A 17,926-nucleotide genomic window follows, 5' to 3' on the forward strand; every position below is an offset into this window, starting at 1 on the left:
ATTACATCACCTACTTTTAGACCTCATCACAAGCAAAAACAATCTCTCAGCATAACAAAGTGTGGAGCTGGATGAACACAGTAGGCCAAGCAGCATCTTAGGAGCACAAAAGCTGACGTTTAGGGCCTAGACCCTTCATCGGAAAAGGGGGATGGGCAGAGGATTCTGAAATGAATAGGGAGAGAGGGGAAGGCAGACTGAAGATGGATAGAGAAGATAGGTGGACAGGACAGTACAGATGGGGAGGGAGGAAGGGGATAGGTCAGTCCAGGGAGTATCGATGACTGTATCGGTGCCACCTTGTGCTTCCAAGAGGAGCGCGAACAGTTCATCCACTTCTCCAACAACATCCCCCCGAGCCTTAAGTTCAGTGGGACCATCTCCAACACCTCCCTCACCCTTCCTGGACCTCTGTCTCAATCTCAGGCAACCACCTACAAACCGATGTCCATTTCAGGCCCACTGACTCCCACAGCTACCTAGAATACACCTTGCCTCACCCACCTTCCTGCAAAAATTCCATCCCCTATTCAGAATTCCTTCACATCGGCCACATCTGCTCCCAGGATGAGGCATTCCACTCCTGCACATCCCAGATGTCCTCGTTCTTCAAGTACCGCAACATTATCCCCCTGCAGTGGTCGAGAACGCCCTCGACCGTGTCTTCCGCATTTCCCGCGACTCATCCCTCACACCGCCCCCTCGCAATCACCGCCAAAAGAGAACCACCCTCGTCCTCACATACCACCCCACCAACCTCCGAATACAACGCATCATCCTCCAACACTTCCGCCATATACAATCCAACCCCACCACCAAAGCCAATTTTCCATCCCCACCCTTGTCTGCCTTCCGGGGAGACCACTCTCTCCACGACTCCCTTGTCCACTCCACACTCCCCTCCAACCCCACCACGCCCGGCACTTTCCCCTGCAACAGCAGGAAGTGCTACACTTGCCCTCACACCTCCTCCCTCACCCCCATCCCAGGCCACAAGATGACTTTCCACATCAAGCAGATGCTCACCTGCACATCCGCCAATGTGGTATACTGCATCCACTGTACCCAGTGTGGCTTCCTCGACATTGGGGAAACCAAGCGGAGGCCTGGGGACCGCTTTGCAGAACACTGACACTAGATTCGCAATAAACAACTGCACGTCCCAGTCGTGAACCATTTTAACTCCCCCCTCCCATTCCTTGGACGACATGCCCATCCTGGGCCTCCTGCAGTGCCACAATGATGCCACCCGAAGGTTGCAGGAACAGCAACTCATATTCCGCTTGGGAACCCTGCAGCCCAATGGTATCAATGTGGATTTCACCAGCTTCAAAATCTCCCCTACCCCCACTGTATCCCAAAACCAGCCCAGCTTGTCCCTGCCTCCCTAACCTGTTCTTCTTCTCACCCATCCCCCCCCACCCACCTCGAGCCGCACCTCCATTTCCTACCTACTAACCTCATCCTGCCCCCTTGACCTATCCGTCCTCCCTGGACTGACCTGTCCCCTCCCTACCTACCTTCTCCTCTATCCATCTTTGGTCCACCTCCCCCTCTCTCCCTATTAATTTCAGAATCCTCTCCCCACCACCCTCTCTGAAGGAGGGTCTAGGCCCAAAACGTCTGCTTTTGCGCCCCTGAGATGCTGCTTGGCCTGCTGTGTTCATCCAGCTTCACACTTTGTTGTCTTGGATTCTCCAGCATCTGCAGTTCCCATTATCTCTGGCACAAAACACAAACCTGTAGGCATGTTTGTCAAGTACTGTAACCCAATATATTCTGAGTCCGCTAGAATGCACTGTTAAGGACATGGTAACAGAATATTTTAAAAATGACCATTCAGGTTGCACTTCACTGTCTTTGAGAAGAAAATAATGTTTGACAAATTTATTAAGTGTTCCTTTTGAGAATATAACAAACAAGGTCGATAAAAGGGAATGAGCAGAGGTCAGAGATGTTTAGATATACAAAAGGCATTTGATAAGGTGCCATATAAAAGATTACTGCACTAAATAGAGCCATGGTCTTGAGAGAAGTATATTAGAATGGATAGAAGATTTGTTTCTTTTTCATTAGCCAGCCATGATTAATGGATCGTGTTCTGGTTGACAAGTATAATTGGTGGAATGTCTTGGGGATTGCTGCTACATCTACATCTATTTACAAGTTATATTTAAGGCTTGCATGGAGTGACAGGTTGCAATGTACCCAAATATGCTAACAATGCAAAGAATAATAGGAAAGCAAGTTATGAGGAGGAAACAAAATTTATAAAGGGACAGAGATGGTTAAGTGACTGAAATGCAGGGGAAAAAGTTGCCAGATGAAGTATAATGTGGGAAAATATTTGGCAGGAAGGGTAGAAAAGTAGAATATTTATTAAAATTTGAGAGAGACTGCAGAACGCTGCCATATTGAGGGATCAAGGTGGACTTGGCCTTGTAAAAGTTGGCATGCACACAAAGCAAATAATTTAAGGCAATTTGTACGTTAGCCTTTATTCCAAGGGAGGTAGAGTATATAAATCAGAGCCTTACTATTGACAATAAACAACATGGTGAGGTGACAACTGCAGTACGATGGTACATTTTTTTTTCTTAATGCATATATTGCATTGGAAACAGTGCAAAAGGTTCACCAAGCTGTATCCTGGAACGTATGCATTAGCTCCTCAGGAAAACTTGGGCCCATATTCATTGAGGTTGAGAAGAGTGAGCAATGACATTGTTGAAACATACAAGTTTCAGAGGAGGCTTGACAGAGTAGATGCTGAGAGAATGTGATCAGAGATAATGGGAACTGCAGATGCTGGAGAATCCAAGACAACAAAGTGTGAAGCTGGATGAACACAGCAGGCCAAGCAGCATCTCAGGAGCGCAAAAGCTGACGTTTCGGGCCTAGACCCTTCGTCAGGGAGACTCTCTGATGAAGGGTCTAGGCCCGAAACGTCAGCTTTTGTGCTCCTGAGATGCTGCTTGGCTTGCTGTGTTCATCTAGGTTCACACTTTGTTATCATGTGTTTTGTGCCATTCCGCTTTCTTGAATAGAAGTGACACAGACTGTTTCCAATTCACTCGAACTTTTCCAGAACCTCTAACTTTGGAGGCTTACAACCAATGAATCAAGAGCCTTTGTGGTACAGTGAAAGTGTAGATCCAGTAGGCCCAGGTTCAAGTCTTGCCTTAAAGGGTGAGTCCAAACATGTCTGAACAGGCTAATTGAAAATATCTACATCAATGCATTCACTATCTCTAACCAGAGCCTACCGTAACCACAACTTCCTTTAAGGACTTAGATTGCAGGCCATTAAGTCCAAAGAACTTGCCAGCCTTTACTACCACTAGTTTTTCTGGTTTATTTTCCTCAAGTGACCATGTTCATTAAGTTCCTGCCTTCCTTTTGTCTTTTGATTTTCTACATGTATTTCAATTATTCTTGGTATGCTGTCTGTGTGCTCAACTGTGAAGATAAATTCAAAAAATATTTATTCAATGCCTCTGTTACCTCTGCATTTTAGGGGAAGTGGTGACACAATGGGAGTGTCACTGAGTTCGTAATCCAATATCCAGCCCAATGTTGCACAAAGAGATAGTAAGACCTGCCAATCCTGGAGTCAGAGAGCCATTTCTGAAGAAGGGTCCCAAACTGAAGTGTCAACTTTCCTGTTTCTCTGATGCCGCCTGGCCTGCTGTGTTCCTCCAGCTCCACAGTATTATTAATGCTGTACAAACATTGGTTTGAATTCCAGTATGGAGGTGGTGAAATTTAAACTCAGTAAAATCTAGAATTAAAGGATAATTTAATACCAATAATTGTTGATTGTCATTGATTCCGATTTGATTTGCTAATGGCCTTTAGGGAATGCCTACATGTGATTTCAGACTTTTTAAACTGCTTTCTGAAATGGCCTACAGAGCCAGTCAGTTCAAGTGAAACTCAGGATGGGTAACGAATGCTATCCAGCCAGTGACAGCCACAAACACACACATAAGACAGATAAGACATAAGACACTTTATAATTGACCAGTCTCATCCTCTAAAGGGACCACTGCTTCCAAGCTACCCTGTCCTTTTACATTTCCTTTTTATAGAAGCTTTAACTGTTTACATATTGCTTGCTCTCATACTCCAATTTCACTTTCTCTCCTATTGTTTTGATGATTTCTCACTGGTTTCCAATCTTTTCAAAATCTTTAGCACTGCTGCTAATCTTTGCAGTATTGCATAATTTTTGTTTCAATTTGATACAAATCTGTAACTTTAACTTTCCGTAGATAACACATCCTTCAGGTAGTGCCAGTCTTTCTTTATGGACAATTTTTGTTAGAGCTATAAATGCCTCCTTACAAGGCTACCATTGCTTCTCAACTGGTACTGGCTTCTCAATTAGGCCTGACCCTTGGGTACACAAATTGACCTTTATCATCAAAATAGCTGCCATTAATTACAACATCCTGTCTGGCAATCATGCTGCAACAAATTCTTTATTACTGGAATTTATAAAGAAAACTGTGAATCACGCATTGCTACTCAAAGTTAAATTTCTGGCAGGTATTCCACTGTTCCGCAACTCTGTCCTTGCTGATTACAAAACATGGTGCTTACTGACAAAAGCAAGCACTTAAGTGTTTTACTTCACAATTGCTTAATTTGTTCCTAGGTATCTCCTACAAATTTCACTTCAAGATAAAAGAATTACCTGTACTATTAGTGTACAATTTATTGATTGTTGCATCATTTTAAGTTGATAGTTTCAGTAAAATATATGCTTCACAAATAGTACAACTATACCAATTTAATTAAGTCACTGTACAACTGTAGTGCCAAAGCTGTGTGGGTGCTGACTAAATTTGAACTTGGCACTGAAAATAGCATGATGTTTTCTACAGATGTGCAAACTAACATACTGCATGGTTGCCTGGTATTATTTCAGCTGCAGATTATTTTTCTAACCTGGATCAGCAATTTTCCTTCTCTGAAAATTTGGAATGTAGATTGTTAAGCGAGGGACACTGACCTGAAAAATGAAACAAACTACATGGTCACAAAAGGCCCGAGGAGTTAGAAGTAGACTTTACATGTCCATGTGCTATGTAGCACTATTGGACACCAAAAGCGAGAATGTTGATCACTGATAAATGCTGAAGGTTTTAAAATTCAATGTCAATATGAATATAAAATATTTTAAACAAAAGACATCCAAGCAAGGCAGTAAGCAGATACAAGTTTGAAATAAAAACCCAAAGGAAGTGACTTTTTTACGTTGCTGTTGTCAACCAGAGAACAGAATGGATCCTTAACCAAAGAATACTTGATGAGAGCTACAAATTCTATAAAGACATTCTAAATGTGTAAAGATGCAAACTGTAAATTCATCAGATAAACCACAACAATATTTCATGTTTGGCTAGCTGTGTAAACAAAAAGTAAACGTTGTTTTGAGTCACAAAGCTCTTGTTAGCAATTTAAATGGGTCAACTGTAAACAATTTGGCTCCTGCAATCACAGTGCCATGAGTGTATTTCTCCATCTCTGATATCATTTAATTGACATACAGAAAATTTACTCAAACGCAAAATTTAATTGAAAATGAGACTATATACTCAGAATCGGCAGTCTGTTCTGAATTAATGTATAATCACTAGAATAATAGAAGGTCATATTACCTAGATTAAGATACAAATTTAGGTCAGATGAGCCTTAAAAAAAATTAAGCCAAGTTGCTCCAATAAGTTCACTAAAATTTATTTGACATAAGCATCAAGGTGTACTTTTGGCCATTTGAATTACCAATTCAAATAATTCTGAACAATACTGTAGTATAAATAACACAATGAAACGTTTTGCAATTTACCTCTATATCTGTCTGAAAATTAAACAAGTCAATCCTCTGCCAGTTGCTGCCATCCAATGCTAGGATATTCCATGCCTGTAAAATAGTTCAGCAATTATAGCATATTTGTCAGTGTCACATCAACATCAAAATAAATAGATCTCATGGGCAATCCAGCTTCTGGGTTTTGATGGTCCAGCACAATACAAAATATGCTTAAAATGCAAATAACTATTCTCCGTAGCTCAATTATTTCATTTTCATGTATTCTCACAGTACATTAAAGTATTTCCCTAAAATGCAAGTACTTTGATTCTTGGTTCCTCCTGCTGCAAAATTTCACTGTTACCATTTTAAAATGTGGACCTGTGGACTTGAATAGCTTGACCAATTAAAAGAAACATGGGTAAAACTGATCAACTTGTGCGAATTGTGTTCAGCCTGCAGGAAGTAAGAACTGAGTTCTACAAATGGAATGAATGAATGATCTACCATGAGGGAACTGCAGAATGATAGAAGCAGGGACTGGTCTTGGAAACATCTGCAGGCAATGGCAACAGAAGCCTGTGGGAATGTACCAGCTGAAGATGATCAAGATTGTATCTTGTAAATATTATTTAACCACAGCCAAAATGTTCATCGGTACTCAAGACTTTCAATCATAGAAGGAACCCTGAGTCAGGGATCCAGTAACAGAACAGGAGCCCCAAAGCTGAGACTAAACACCTGATCGCTTAACAACAATTTTGTTCACATTGTAGGTGTTTACATCATTCATTCGCTTTAATAAACTATAAAAGACTTGTATCAGTCCATGTGTCATTTGGAAAGGCACAGCCAAAGAGACTATAATAATAGCAGAATATATTTACTAACTGAAGAAAGCAATGTTCTTGAAACAATTATGAGCAAGCACTGCTTAAAGAGGATTTTCCTTATGGTTAAGTATCCAATTACCACCGAGTGTCCAGGTAGGCAACAGCCTCATTGTCATAGGTTATGATTCAGGACAGAATCAAGGCATCTGAAATATTTTCTTAGCGAGATGAGAAAAACCTTAAATATTAGCAGCTGTTTGGTGTCATTTAAATTCTATAATTCATTTAGAAATGAATTCTTACATTCTGACCTTTCCCTGCATCTTTATCTCCAGTTATTTCTAAACGAAATGTTAAGAAATTGGGTGAGTGATAATGGGAATTGCTGATGCTGGAGAATCCAAGATAATAAAGTGTGGAGCTGGATGAACACAGCAGACCAAGCAGCATCTCAGGAGCACAAGAGCTGACATTTCGGGCCTGGACCCTTCATCAGAGAGGGGGATGGGGTGAGGTTCTTTCCTACCAAGCAGCATGGCGTAAGCAACTTAAATGTAACTAAAGGGAATTCACAATTCTTGAAGTATGCAGATTGGATATCAAATACAAATTAAAACATTAATTTAGGTTTGTTGAATAGTGCCAAAAAGTTAAGAGCGTAAACTGTCCAGAAAACATGAGTGATAAGTCAAATGCTGCAGGTTAACATACTTCCAAAAACTATGCTCAAATTCAACCCTTTGCTTCAACAGCCGACTCACCCCATCCCCCTCTCTGATGAAGGGTCTAGGCCCGAAACGTCAGCTTTTGTGCTCCTGAGATGCTGCTTGGCCTGCTGTGTTCATCCAGCTTCACACTTTATTATCATAAGAAATTGGGTATTTGGTTCACTTTGAAGTAGCTGTTTCATGGTAATTGCCTTGAAATAAAACGCTGACTGCATGTTTTCTGCCAATGGTTACCCCTTACTGGTAAGTATGACAGTTAAAATATCTGGTTCATTAAAATCTAAAACAGTCACAGAACAAGCAAGTGTTACGTAGTTTTAAAATTCGTATGTGAGCAAATAATATAAAATTCTGGAAGTATTCAGCAAGTCTGGTAGAGTCGCATGGAAGAGAAACCAAGTTAGAATTTCAGGCCTGTAACTTGCCATCAAAACTGAGAATAGTTAGGCATGTCATAAAAATTAGCAAGTTCTTCATCCCTGCATAAATCATGATACATCATATAGATTCTTATGTCAAAGTATCAGGATCTAGCTTTTTCCTAAATGTCTTACATGTGAATAACACAATAAAAGAACTCTTCTTCATCATCCACCCCTATACAGGTGTAACTAAAGAGACCTCTATTTGGAACCCTAATTTGCAATCTGTTGTTCCTTTCAGTTCTTTCCTACCAAGCAGCATGGCGTAAGCAACTTAAATGTAACTAAAGGGAATTCACAATTCTTGAAGTATGCAGATTTGATATCAAATACAAATTAAAACATTAATTTAGGTTTGTTGAATAGTGCCAAAAAGTTAAGTGCGTAAACTGACCAGAAAACATGAGTGATAAGTCAAATGCTGCAGGTTAACACACTTCCAAAAACTATGCTCAAATTCAACCCTTTGCTTCAACAGCCGACTCACTCTTCGCCTCAACCTCCATTACTCAAAAAATCTGTTAATCATGTTGCAGAAAGATAACACTTGGAACAAGTAACTAAAATGTTCAAGCAAGTTAACCTCCAGAAATGGAAATTAAAATGTTGAATCCCAATCCAAAATGTAGTAAATGCTTGAACTTAAAATACACAAAGTTCTGTATTTCCCTCATGTTCTTTTAACATACAATTTTGTCCATTGTTGCTTTCTCAAAAGTTAAATCTAACTGATTAAGGGAGATGCATCATGACCCTGCTGTTCACATGTCCCTGATGCCATATTACCCTCATCACACTACTGTCTGCTGTAAATGTGTTGACTTTTTTTTCCATGAAGTCCATTGGATAACATTATACAGACCAGTACTAAGAAAATCCAGATCATAAATGTTTGCCATTGATCACATTTGATGACATTACATAACTGTCGTAGAGGCACTGGGTAAGAGGGCAAAATAAGAGGTTACACTATCAGGAAAGAATGAGTTTCTTATTAATTGCAAAAGGCGGCTCAACCCTGATCAAGATCTTTAATATGAAAAGGTTTTGCTAAAGTAGATCTCAGTATTATAGAATTGTTGAAATATAGAAAGAAGCAATTCAGTCCGTCATGTCTATATCAGCTCTCTAAATGAGCATCTCCTCGAGTGCTATACTCCTGTTTCTCTTCATGAGTTGCACATCTAATTCTCTTATGAACATCTCAATTATACTTGCCTAGATTGAAACAGTGAATGTTTTCATTGTGGAGACAAGCAAAAATGCCAGGTCATTAATATAAGACAGTTATTAAAAATTCATTAAATAGGGAATTCAGAAGAATTCTGAAGGGATAAGGACAATAAGAAGTTTCACTATGTTACTGACATTTACAGCACAGAATGGAGGTCATTGTCTTCATGCTGTCAACAAGCAAACATAAATTAATCCCAAATTGCAGATGTTGGTCAGTAGCCTCGCAGTTTATGGATATGCATATCCAAATACATTTTGGAATGTTGGCGGTTTCCACCTCAGTTACTTATAGATTCCCATTCACGTCACCTCTAAACCTTCAACCCTAAATCTGTACTGACATCCCCTCAACCAAGGCAAATACAACTTTTATTTTCAGACCCTTCAATATTAGATTACAGATTTCCCTTCAGCTGCTTCATTATCAAAACACAAAACCTGGTTTTTGCAATCTTTCTAACCAAACTTCCTTCACAGCTGATATTTTTCCCAGCCCAGGCAACATCCTCAAAATCTCCTCTGTACTGTCTCTAGGGAAATAACATCTTTCCTACAGCAAAATGCAGTGATCAAAACTGCAGAGTTCATCAGCTCTGGGCCAAAGTATTTTATACAGTTCCAGCACAACCTCCCCGTTTTATACCTTGGCTAATTAAGGAAAAGTAACCTATATATCTTCTTCAACACCTCGTCCATGAAGGTTGCTGGGCAAGTAGACATGTACTGCCAAGTCCCTCTGTTTCTCTACTGTTTCCTAACATTTATCGTATTTTTGCTTGCCTTGTTGCCTTCCAGAAATGTGTTACCCTTCCGTTTTCCTTCATTTTTCACTGCTCTGCCCAACTGACTAGCCCCTTGATATCTTCCTACATTCTACAGTTTCTGAAGCATGATTAAACCATAGAATGACACAGCCTGGAAAGAGACCCTTCAGTGCAACTCCTCCATGCTGACCAGATAGCCTAAGCTGATCCAGGCCCATGTGCCAGCATTTGGCCCATATCCCTCTAAACCCATCCTATTCATGTACCCATCCAGATGCCTTTTTAATGTTTTAACTGTACCCACCTCCAGCACCACCTCTGGCAGCTTGTTCCACATACTCAAGACCTTCTGTATGAAAACGTTTCGCCTTAGATCCCTTTTAAATCTTTCCCCCCCTCACCTAAAACCCATGCCCTCTAGTTTTGGATTCTATTGCCCTGGGAGAAAGACCTGACTATACACACCATCCATGCCTCTCATCATTTTTTTTTTCAACCTCCAATACACCAGGGAAGAAAACTTGAGCTTATTCAACCTCTCCTTATAGCTCAATCCCTCCAATCCCAGCAAAGTCCTTGGAAATCTTTTCTGAACTCTTTCCTATAGCAGGGAGACTAAAACTGAATGTAGTATTCTAAAGAAGTGGACTCACCGATGCCCTCTTCAGCCACAAAACAACATCCCAATTCCTACACTCAATGCACTGACCAATAAAAGCAAGCACGCCAAATGCCTTCTTCACCATGCTGACTGCCTGCAACTGCATAATCCAAAAAATTCTTAATCAATCATCGCTTATGCACAACCCCAGAATTATTAGTATATACTCCAAAAAGCAAGGAACCTAGTACTGAGCCTTCCACCACCTTGCTAAAACAGCTTTCCAAGCACAAAATAACCCAGATCCTTTGCTTCCTTCTTCTGAGCCAATTTTAGATCCAACTTGCCATTTGCTTTCAGATCCTAGGAGCTTTTATTTTCATGACAAGTCTACATGTGAGGTTAAATCAAGAGCCTTGTCTTATCTTCATTGACCGTGCATTACTTCCTCAAAAATGCAATCACATACAACCAAATAATTGCAGAACTCCCAACCACATAGCTTTTAGGGAAGGCTACATATGTGACTGAGGGACAATAAAAGGGTTGTGCCATTTTAGCCAGAGGAGGAAGAATGGAAGGATGTTCAAGTAGAGCAAAAAAAACAGCCTGGGCTTATGGATCAAATGGCCTGCTCCCAAGCTGAATTTCCTACATAAAATTAAATACCTTACACCAAACATTTATTTTGCCAAAATAAGTTTACATTTGGAGTCTCTCGCTTATTCATGTTGCAGGGAAAACTCTATGCTCCTTATCAAGGATAGACCAGAGGTAGGCAAATTGGGTTACTGCACATTTTCCTTAACATCACAAGCCAGAAGCGTCATTGCACCTCATTGTTAAACTGAGTTTTTAGTGGTATCTGAATGCTATAAAAGGCAATTTAAAGTTACCTTAAAAGCATGTCAATAATCTAGTAATACACAAAACCAAAGTAATGTATGCCATTGAATAAAACTGGCAATTGCCTGTAATGAAGACATTAAGGCAGAAATTGTTCGGTCACAGCCCTGAGTTGAATTACAAGATTCACACCGAAAAACAACTTTGTAAATCCTGTGACTAGTCAGAAAATAATCAAACAGACCTACAACTTCAAGAACATATGACAACATTTCAGCATTTTATCTTAGCAATATGTCAAGTAATCCATTGCATTTATGTTTCCCTTTATAATTTTTTTAAAATCATATCTCTAAGTGTTAGGTAACTTCTCACCAGGGAACAAGTTATTTGATGCTGGTAAGCAGCAGTGGATTATAAAAGAAAAGCAATTCCGCCTGAAACAAAATTATTTTAACTGATAAATTTCAAATTCAGTTTGAAATTCATACACAAAATACAAATAAAAAATAACCAAGAATTGCCCACGGAAAATGTACAAGGCTGATGGTGCCTTGAAGATAAACAAGAAATTGATCTCCATTAAGTTCAACTACAAACATACCAAAAGACTTCAGGGCAAAAGATTACACTCCAAGTATTAATCTAACTTTTCTCCTTGTGTAATAAAAAGGGAGAAAATGCTAGAAAAGCTCTGCAGGTTTGGCAGCATTTGTCAAGGGGGAAACAGTTGCCACTTTAGATCCATTTTATTCTTTGCCAGATTAAAAGCCAAACATTATTATTTCCCTCTCTTTCAGATGATGCCACATCAGCTGAATTTCCCCAGCATTGCTTTTATTTCAGATTTCTAGTATCCACACTAATTCGCTTTTCTTTTCTCCTAGTCGAGAGTAACAGACCTTTGTCTATTTCCAAGACTTTTTTCTACCCAAAAGCATTATTAAAACAAATAAACACTTCTAAGCCAAAGCTTCAGGTCTGCAGCTAGGCCCAAGTGCTTGAAGGAGGACAAGTAGCAGCCTCAGCCCAGCATGGGGGCCTTTTGGGGTGGCTATCTTGTTCCGATGTTTTGGTTTTGTCCTGGCATTGGGGTCGTGTACCCGTGCGGTGGTATTCTTAGTCTTCGGTTTCCAGCTATTCCAGCGGCCCATCAGGTGGGGTCATTCAGGATCAGCAATCTTCTTCAGCAAAAGGTTCCAGCCGAGTATTCCAACGACCTCGTCCCTGCTGCCTTCTCAGGGCATTCCATTGTTCCTTAAATTGGTTTTCATCGAGCCCAGGAGCCATTAACTGAACTGTGCCTTAATTTAACTTTTTTTTTAAAAATTGAGGAATGACTTCTTGTCGTTGATACAGGCACATGTTGGGACAATTTATAATTTTTTTTCCCTATTTTTCATGTACAAGTATACGTGACAAGAAATTTTGATTCTATTCAAAAGAACTAAATACATAGTTTGTTCTTCGCTTCTCTTCAAGCAACTGAGCTGCTATACAAACTGCTAGTGTGTTCTTCCCCTTCCACTTCTGTAATGTTAAAAAATACGCTTAATAACTGAATTAGTCAACAATTACTGCCTTCATGAATCAAGTTACTTTGACTGTTAAGCTATTACTAACCATAAATATTTAGTGCATGATATTGAAATAGCAAAATCATTCAGCTAACATATCCTTGCTCACCTGATTTTACACGTATTTTAAAAGACAACTAAAAGTACAATACCGTACCTTGGAAACCTGAGCACACCGACACAAAGTGACAACATCCAAGAAGGAAAATATTCTATAAAAACAATGAAAACAATACATTATAAAAATTGCAACTTACAGTCAGACCTGGAAGAGAAACATTTATCAAAGAAAAAAATAGGACTGCCACAATTATGTTACTGCAGAGTCTGTAGAGAGCTTCTTAAAACAGACTGTTGCATTAAAACCATGAAGTTTCCAATATACAAGTTTCCATTAAGTTCCAGCAAATCCTTATAAAATGTCTGTTTTGTGGTAAAATTCTAAAGTAATACTGAATTTCATTCCTCAGGTTTTGAATTGGCTTTCACAAACATTGTCTTGAGTGAAAACAAAAGCAACATTCCATTCCTAAATATTTCAGGGGACTGAAGTAATTGAATGACAGGCATGAACCTAATGATGTCAAACCTTCTCTGGTATAGGAGATGACCAAAACTCAACAGCTGTGTGCACTGAAGAGGAGAACAAAAATGCTTCTTAGATTTAAGTAATTATGGCAGGAAATCAGAAGATAGCCCATCACCATGGGATGAACAAAACTGCTAATTAGATGCACAAAGCTCAAATAAAATATCCAGCATGTTATGGTTAGATTTATTCATTCAGACATAAAAGAGTGCAAGACCCACTGCCAAGGTAATCATTTATTGCTCATTGCTGAGAATCTTCAAGACAGAGTGATTAGCCAACTTAAGTACTGCAGTTAACATAGAATGGATACACAGTTGTTGGGAATGCCGCTGATGTAAGTAAAAGTATATTTGCATCTGACTGCATGATGTCTTCTCCCTGCTTCCCTTTCATGTCTTTTCAAGGAAGTTGCTTAGGTGACAAGAGCAAAATTTGTGACAACAGCAGCACTCGAGTTTGTAGTTATTGCCCTGGTTGAACACCAGCAATATAATCTCAACCTTCACACAATTAGGGGAACAAGAATGGAGGTCAGTGTGATTTATAAATCATAAACTGAGCACAATTTGCTGTAATTTAGTTGCCCAAAATGCTGTCAGGAAGCACAAATCACCTCTCATTACACCATTGCGTATAATTACACAAGTAATATTGGATTACTCATTGAAGGCCAATTCTCCACATTTAAATCCAGCCTAATCTTCCCAAATGAAACAAAATTACAAATTGCACAAAAGGATGCCAAACACTGCTCTTTTGAAATCTTTTCACAGATTGTGATTTCCTTTCCTTAACTTGCAGCACGTTTCAAAGTGGATCAATTTTTCATGTCACAACTCAAGTGGAAAGAGTGTGCCTATAATCTTGTCACAATGTTCTAAATTCAGTCAGAAATGTGTAACTACACAATTAAACCCTAACATGATCAATTTGCCTGACAGGGTGCAACTCAGGACAAAAGAAAAGCACCAGGGTTCATCACTGACTGGAAATTAACTAATTTGCTCAAATATTGTGGGTGACAAAATAATGATGAGCAAAACAAATTCCATGGGTCAAAGTCCAGTCCACTAGGGTGAGAATATGAATTAATTTGCAAACCTATTGCAAGTTTTGGCAATGCTGTCCTCAGGAACCTTTGATTCAATTCCTGACTGGGATGACTGGAATGCTCTTGAGCATGTCCAGTTTTTTTTCTTGCCTTTTCATTCACTGTCAGAAGGGAGAGAGACATGTTTCCTGTTCACAAGTTTCTGGATACATTGACTCAGATCTATAGCAAACTGTAGCTGGACCAATCCAGTGGCTGTTGTTAGGTAGTTTTGCCTTAACTCAGACACCTGATGCCTCTTTGTCTAAGTGTCACTATTCCACTTGATCTTTGCATTGCATGAGAAACTTTCCTTGCACTTACAGCCATATAGCTGCGTCCAAGTTCCATCTTCCAGTCCGAAAAGGAAAAATTGTGGTCCTTTACTCTTGCCACAGACAACAGCAGTTTTTAAAGCATATGCTTTTATTGCTGACTTGATGTGAGTGGAAGGGTCAGGAGGATTCTTTTATTTTTACTGTTGCACTTGCCTGGCCTGCTTCACCCAAAATGCAAACATATTTCATCCAAAAACGTTGATGTTTTGGCTTGATGATTCTTCTGAGGGAACGTTCTATGTCACATCAAGAATGGCTCATCACCTTACAACTTTGACCCTCGCAAGCAAGATTCCACAACCAATAACATGAGCTCAAACCTTGTTAATTTCACTTAGCTGAGTCTCGACAGTAGAATAATTTTGGTAGAATATTCTATGAATTATTCACAGCACTCAAATATTTTCAATAAATCAGTCAGGTGAACAGTGCAGGCTAACATAATTTGGCTATAACCCGATCAAGCATTACATCTTTCAAGTCATCCAATGGTGAGGTTACATGCAAGTCAGTTTTGCTCCAATTTTCAAGGGAATAATGCACATACTAATACCCCTTACATTTAACTATTTACCACCCAGCCATGATCCCAAATGTTTGTCATCTCTTTCAAGTACTTTGGAGTCAAGAGATATACAGCACAGAAACAGACCCTTCTGTCCAACTCATCCATGCAAGATATCCTAAATAAATGTATCCGGTTTTCCAGCATTTGGCCCATATCCCTTTAAACCCTTCCTATTCATTTACTCATCCAGATGCCTTTTAAATGCTGTAATTGTCCCGGTATCCACCACTTCTTCTGGCAGCTCATTCCATACATGCACCACACTCTGCAGGAAGAGGTTGCCCCTCTCACATGAAACCCATGTCCTCTAGTTTTGGACTTTTATCCCCACTACCTAAAGACTTCAATAGTCAGTCTAAACTTGAACCAACATTGAGGAATTCACAATTTAGACAGTGAGTGCTTCCTCCAATAACACTGACAGTTTCCAACTTTTATTTGTTCTTTCTTTACCAAGTCATCTGAATAAACCCAATATCAGCACACAGTCCCAAGGGAAGAAATGCCAGGTCATACTCCAAGAACTGTAAATTGTTCACAAATAAATATTGACTCTATGTAATGCCCTGTGCCAAGGTACAGCTAAACTGCCTCACGTTCTGATGTCAAGCACAGGCTTTCTGGCTGGATTCCGAACTGCACCAAACATTTCACTGTGTACACCATTCAGAACAATTCAGTAAGTCACCACTCAAAGCACTCTTCCAAATCCTCTACAGCAGGACCCAATGACCACCTCATTTTCCAGCCAGTTGGCAAGTGCACTGATTCTCAGAGTGTCATCATATGTAGTTCATGTCTTTATTCTATCCTCCAAGATATGCACGTCAGTACCTGAGGTGAAGACTTTAATTAAAATAAAGTGATTGTGCTGTTTCTTCATTATTCTGTTGTTGGTATCCTTCTGCTTGCCTGGCCAGACTGCACTGCTCAGGTATCTGAAACGTAAAAGGCCCAAGGGTAGGGTTGTGATGAGGAGAGAAACAAGCGATGCATACTTTTACTATCTCCAGCTTGTGCTGTAGAATATCTATCTGCTCTAAGACCATACCATTTTATTTTGTTTTTGATTATAGACTGAATTAGGAAAAATTGATTGTTTTACAATCAAGGATCAAGGAAGGAATTCCTGTACTTTTACAAAGCAAGTTGTTGAAATTCATGCAAGTCTGTTATATTGTCACTTTGTTAGCCATAGGGAAGATGGAAATACACACTGGGAAATGCAGGAAGTGAAATTCAACTGGCAACAACTAGCTGAATGGTTCCTGGAATTATGAACAGTGGGGATGACAAAGGCCATCAGCTCGATGACGGCTTCGATGGGTTCTTAGGTAGCTGAACTTGTGGTTGTGAACAATACAGCAAAAAGTCGTCAGACTTATAGGAAGGGAAAGTGTGTGTGTGGCTTTAGAAGGGGGTTTTGGAGTTTGAACCATGACTGTGAGAGGTGTATTTTGTTCTGTTTTTTTTAAATGAAAGGTTGAGTCAAGAGTGACAAGCAGTCAGGTCCAAAACCAATAAGTAAACAACTGAGGCGCCTTTGGCTTTTTCTTCTAAAAAGTTGGAACACTAGGAGCAGCCTGAATGGATGGGGTCAAGGTCCAATAGAACCTGAATCTGTTGATTAGGTTTATTTTAGTTTTAGCCTTCATTAGCAATTGCTGGGGTGTTCATGTGGAAGTTCTTATTCCTGTCTCTGTTACAGCTAAAAGCTGGGGTGCTCTACCTTCTGCCAGAATTGCTTAAGAGACAAAATCTAACTTACTGAATTTGCCTTTGCGAAAGGTGTGTTTATAGAATGTCACTACTTCGAACAGTTAATTAGTAGTATTTTATATATTGTTTTGTTAAGCATTTTGATAGTATAGTTTAAGCCAATTTTTTTTTACATGTTCTGTATTTCAATTATAGTGTATGAATAAAGTCTATTTTGTTTATAGCCTGGTAATTTCACCAATCAAAATGTATCCTGAACATAATTTACTTACCTTTAAAGTAAGAAAAAGCTCGGATTCAGATTAACTTCTTGATGTATTTTGAGGGGTTTAGTCTGTTCCATAACAAGTTATACTGTGACAGTTCATAGCAATTTACTTGTGGTCGGAATCCAAGTAGTAACAGTTAAGTACAGAATCCTAGACTATGATTTCTATCAGGCAGGTAAATTGGGGGCTTTGATTGAATTTTTTAAACTTTTGTGATGACTCTACAGAGAATTAAGCAGAGTTTAATTTCCAGCAGGTTACCCAATGAATAGCAATTCCGGCCAGCACCAAGAATAGGTCATGCTAGCTAATCTAAAATGCTATCAGATTTCTTACTGACTACTTGATTCACAACGATAGCACTTTTGAGAGGTTAGACAAGGCCAGATGAATCCTAACCATGAAGGATAAAGCTCTTTAAATTCCCTTCCATTAATGGACATGGATGAGCCCATTGAAATTGGAAGCTATCTGAAGTCCCCAGAGGTCTCAAGATGTATTATAAATCTGTTGTTACAAATCCAC

General features: G+C 39.5%; 1 protein-coding gene across 1 annotated transcript in view; it reads right to left on the reverse strand.

Moving 5' to 3' along the window:
• fbxl2 (F-box and leucine-rich repeat protein 2) overlaps nt 1-17,926 on the reverse strand; it is a 131,159-nt gene that overhangs the window by 71,154 nt on the left and 42,079 nt on the right. The window contains exons 3-4 of the mRNA XM_059645817.1: nt 12,983-13,037; nt 5,855-5,929 (exon numbers count right to left, since the gene is read on the reverse strand). Of these exons, the coding sequence (XP_059501800.1) occupies nt 5,855-5,929; nt 12,983-13,037 (130 nt within the window). The remainder of the gene's footprint in view (nt 1-5,854; nt 5,930-12,982; nt 13,038-17,926) is intronic.

The sequence above is a fragment of the Stegostoma tigrinum genome, chromosome 5 (assembly GCF_030684315.1).
Source record: "Stegostoma tigrinum isolate sSteTig4 chromosome 5, sSteTig4.hap1, whole genome shotgun sequence".
NCBI lineage: Eukaryota > Metazoa > Chordata > Chondrichthyes > Orectolobiformes > Stegostomatidae > Stegostoma > Stegostoma tigrinum.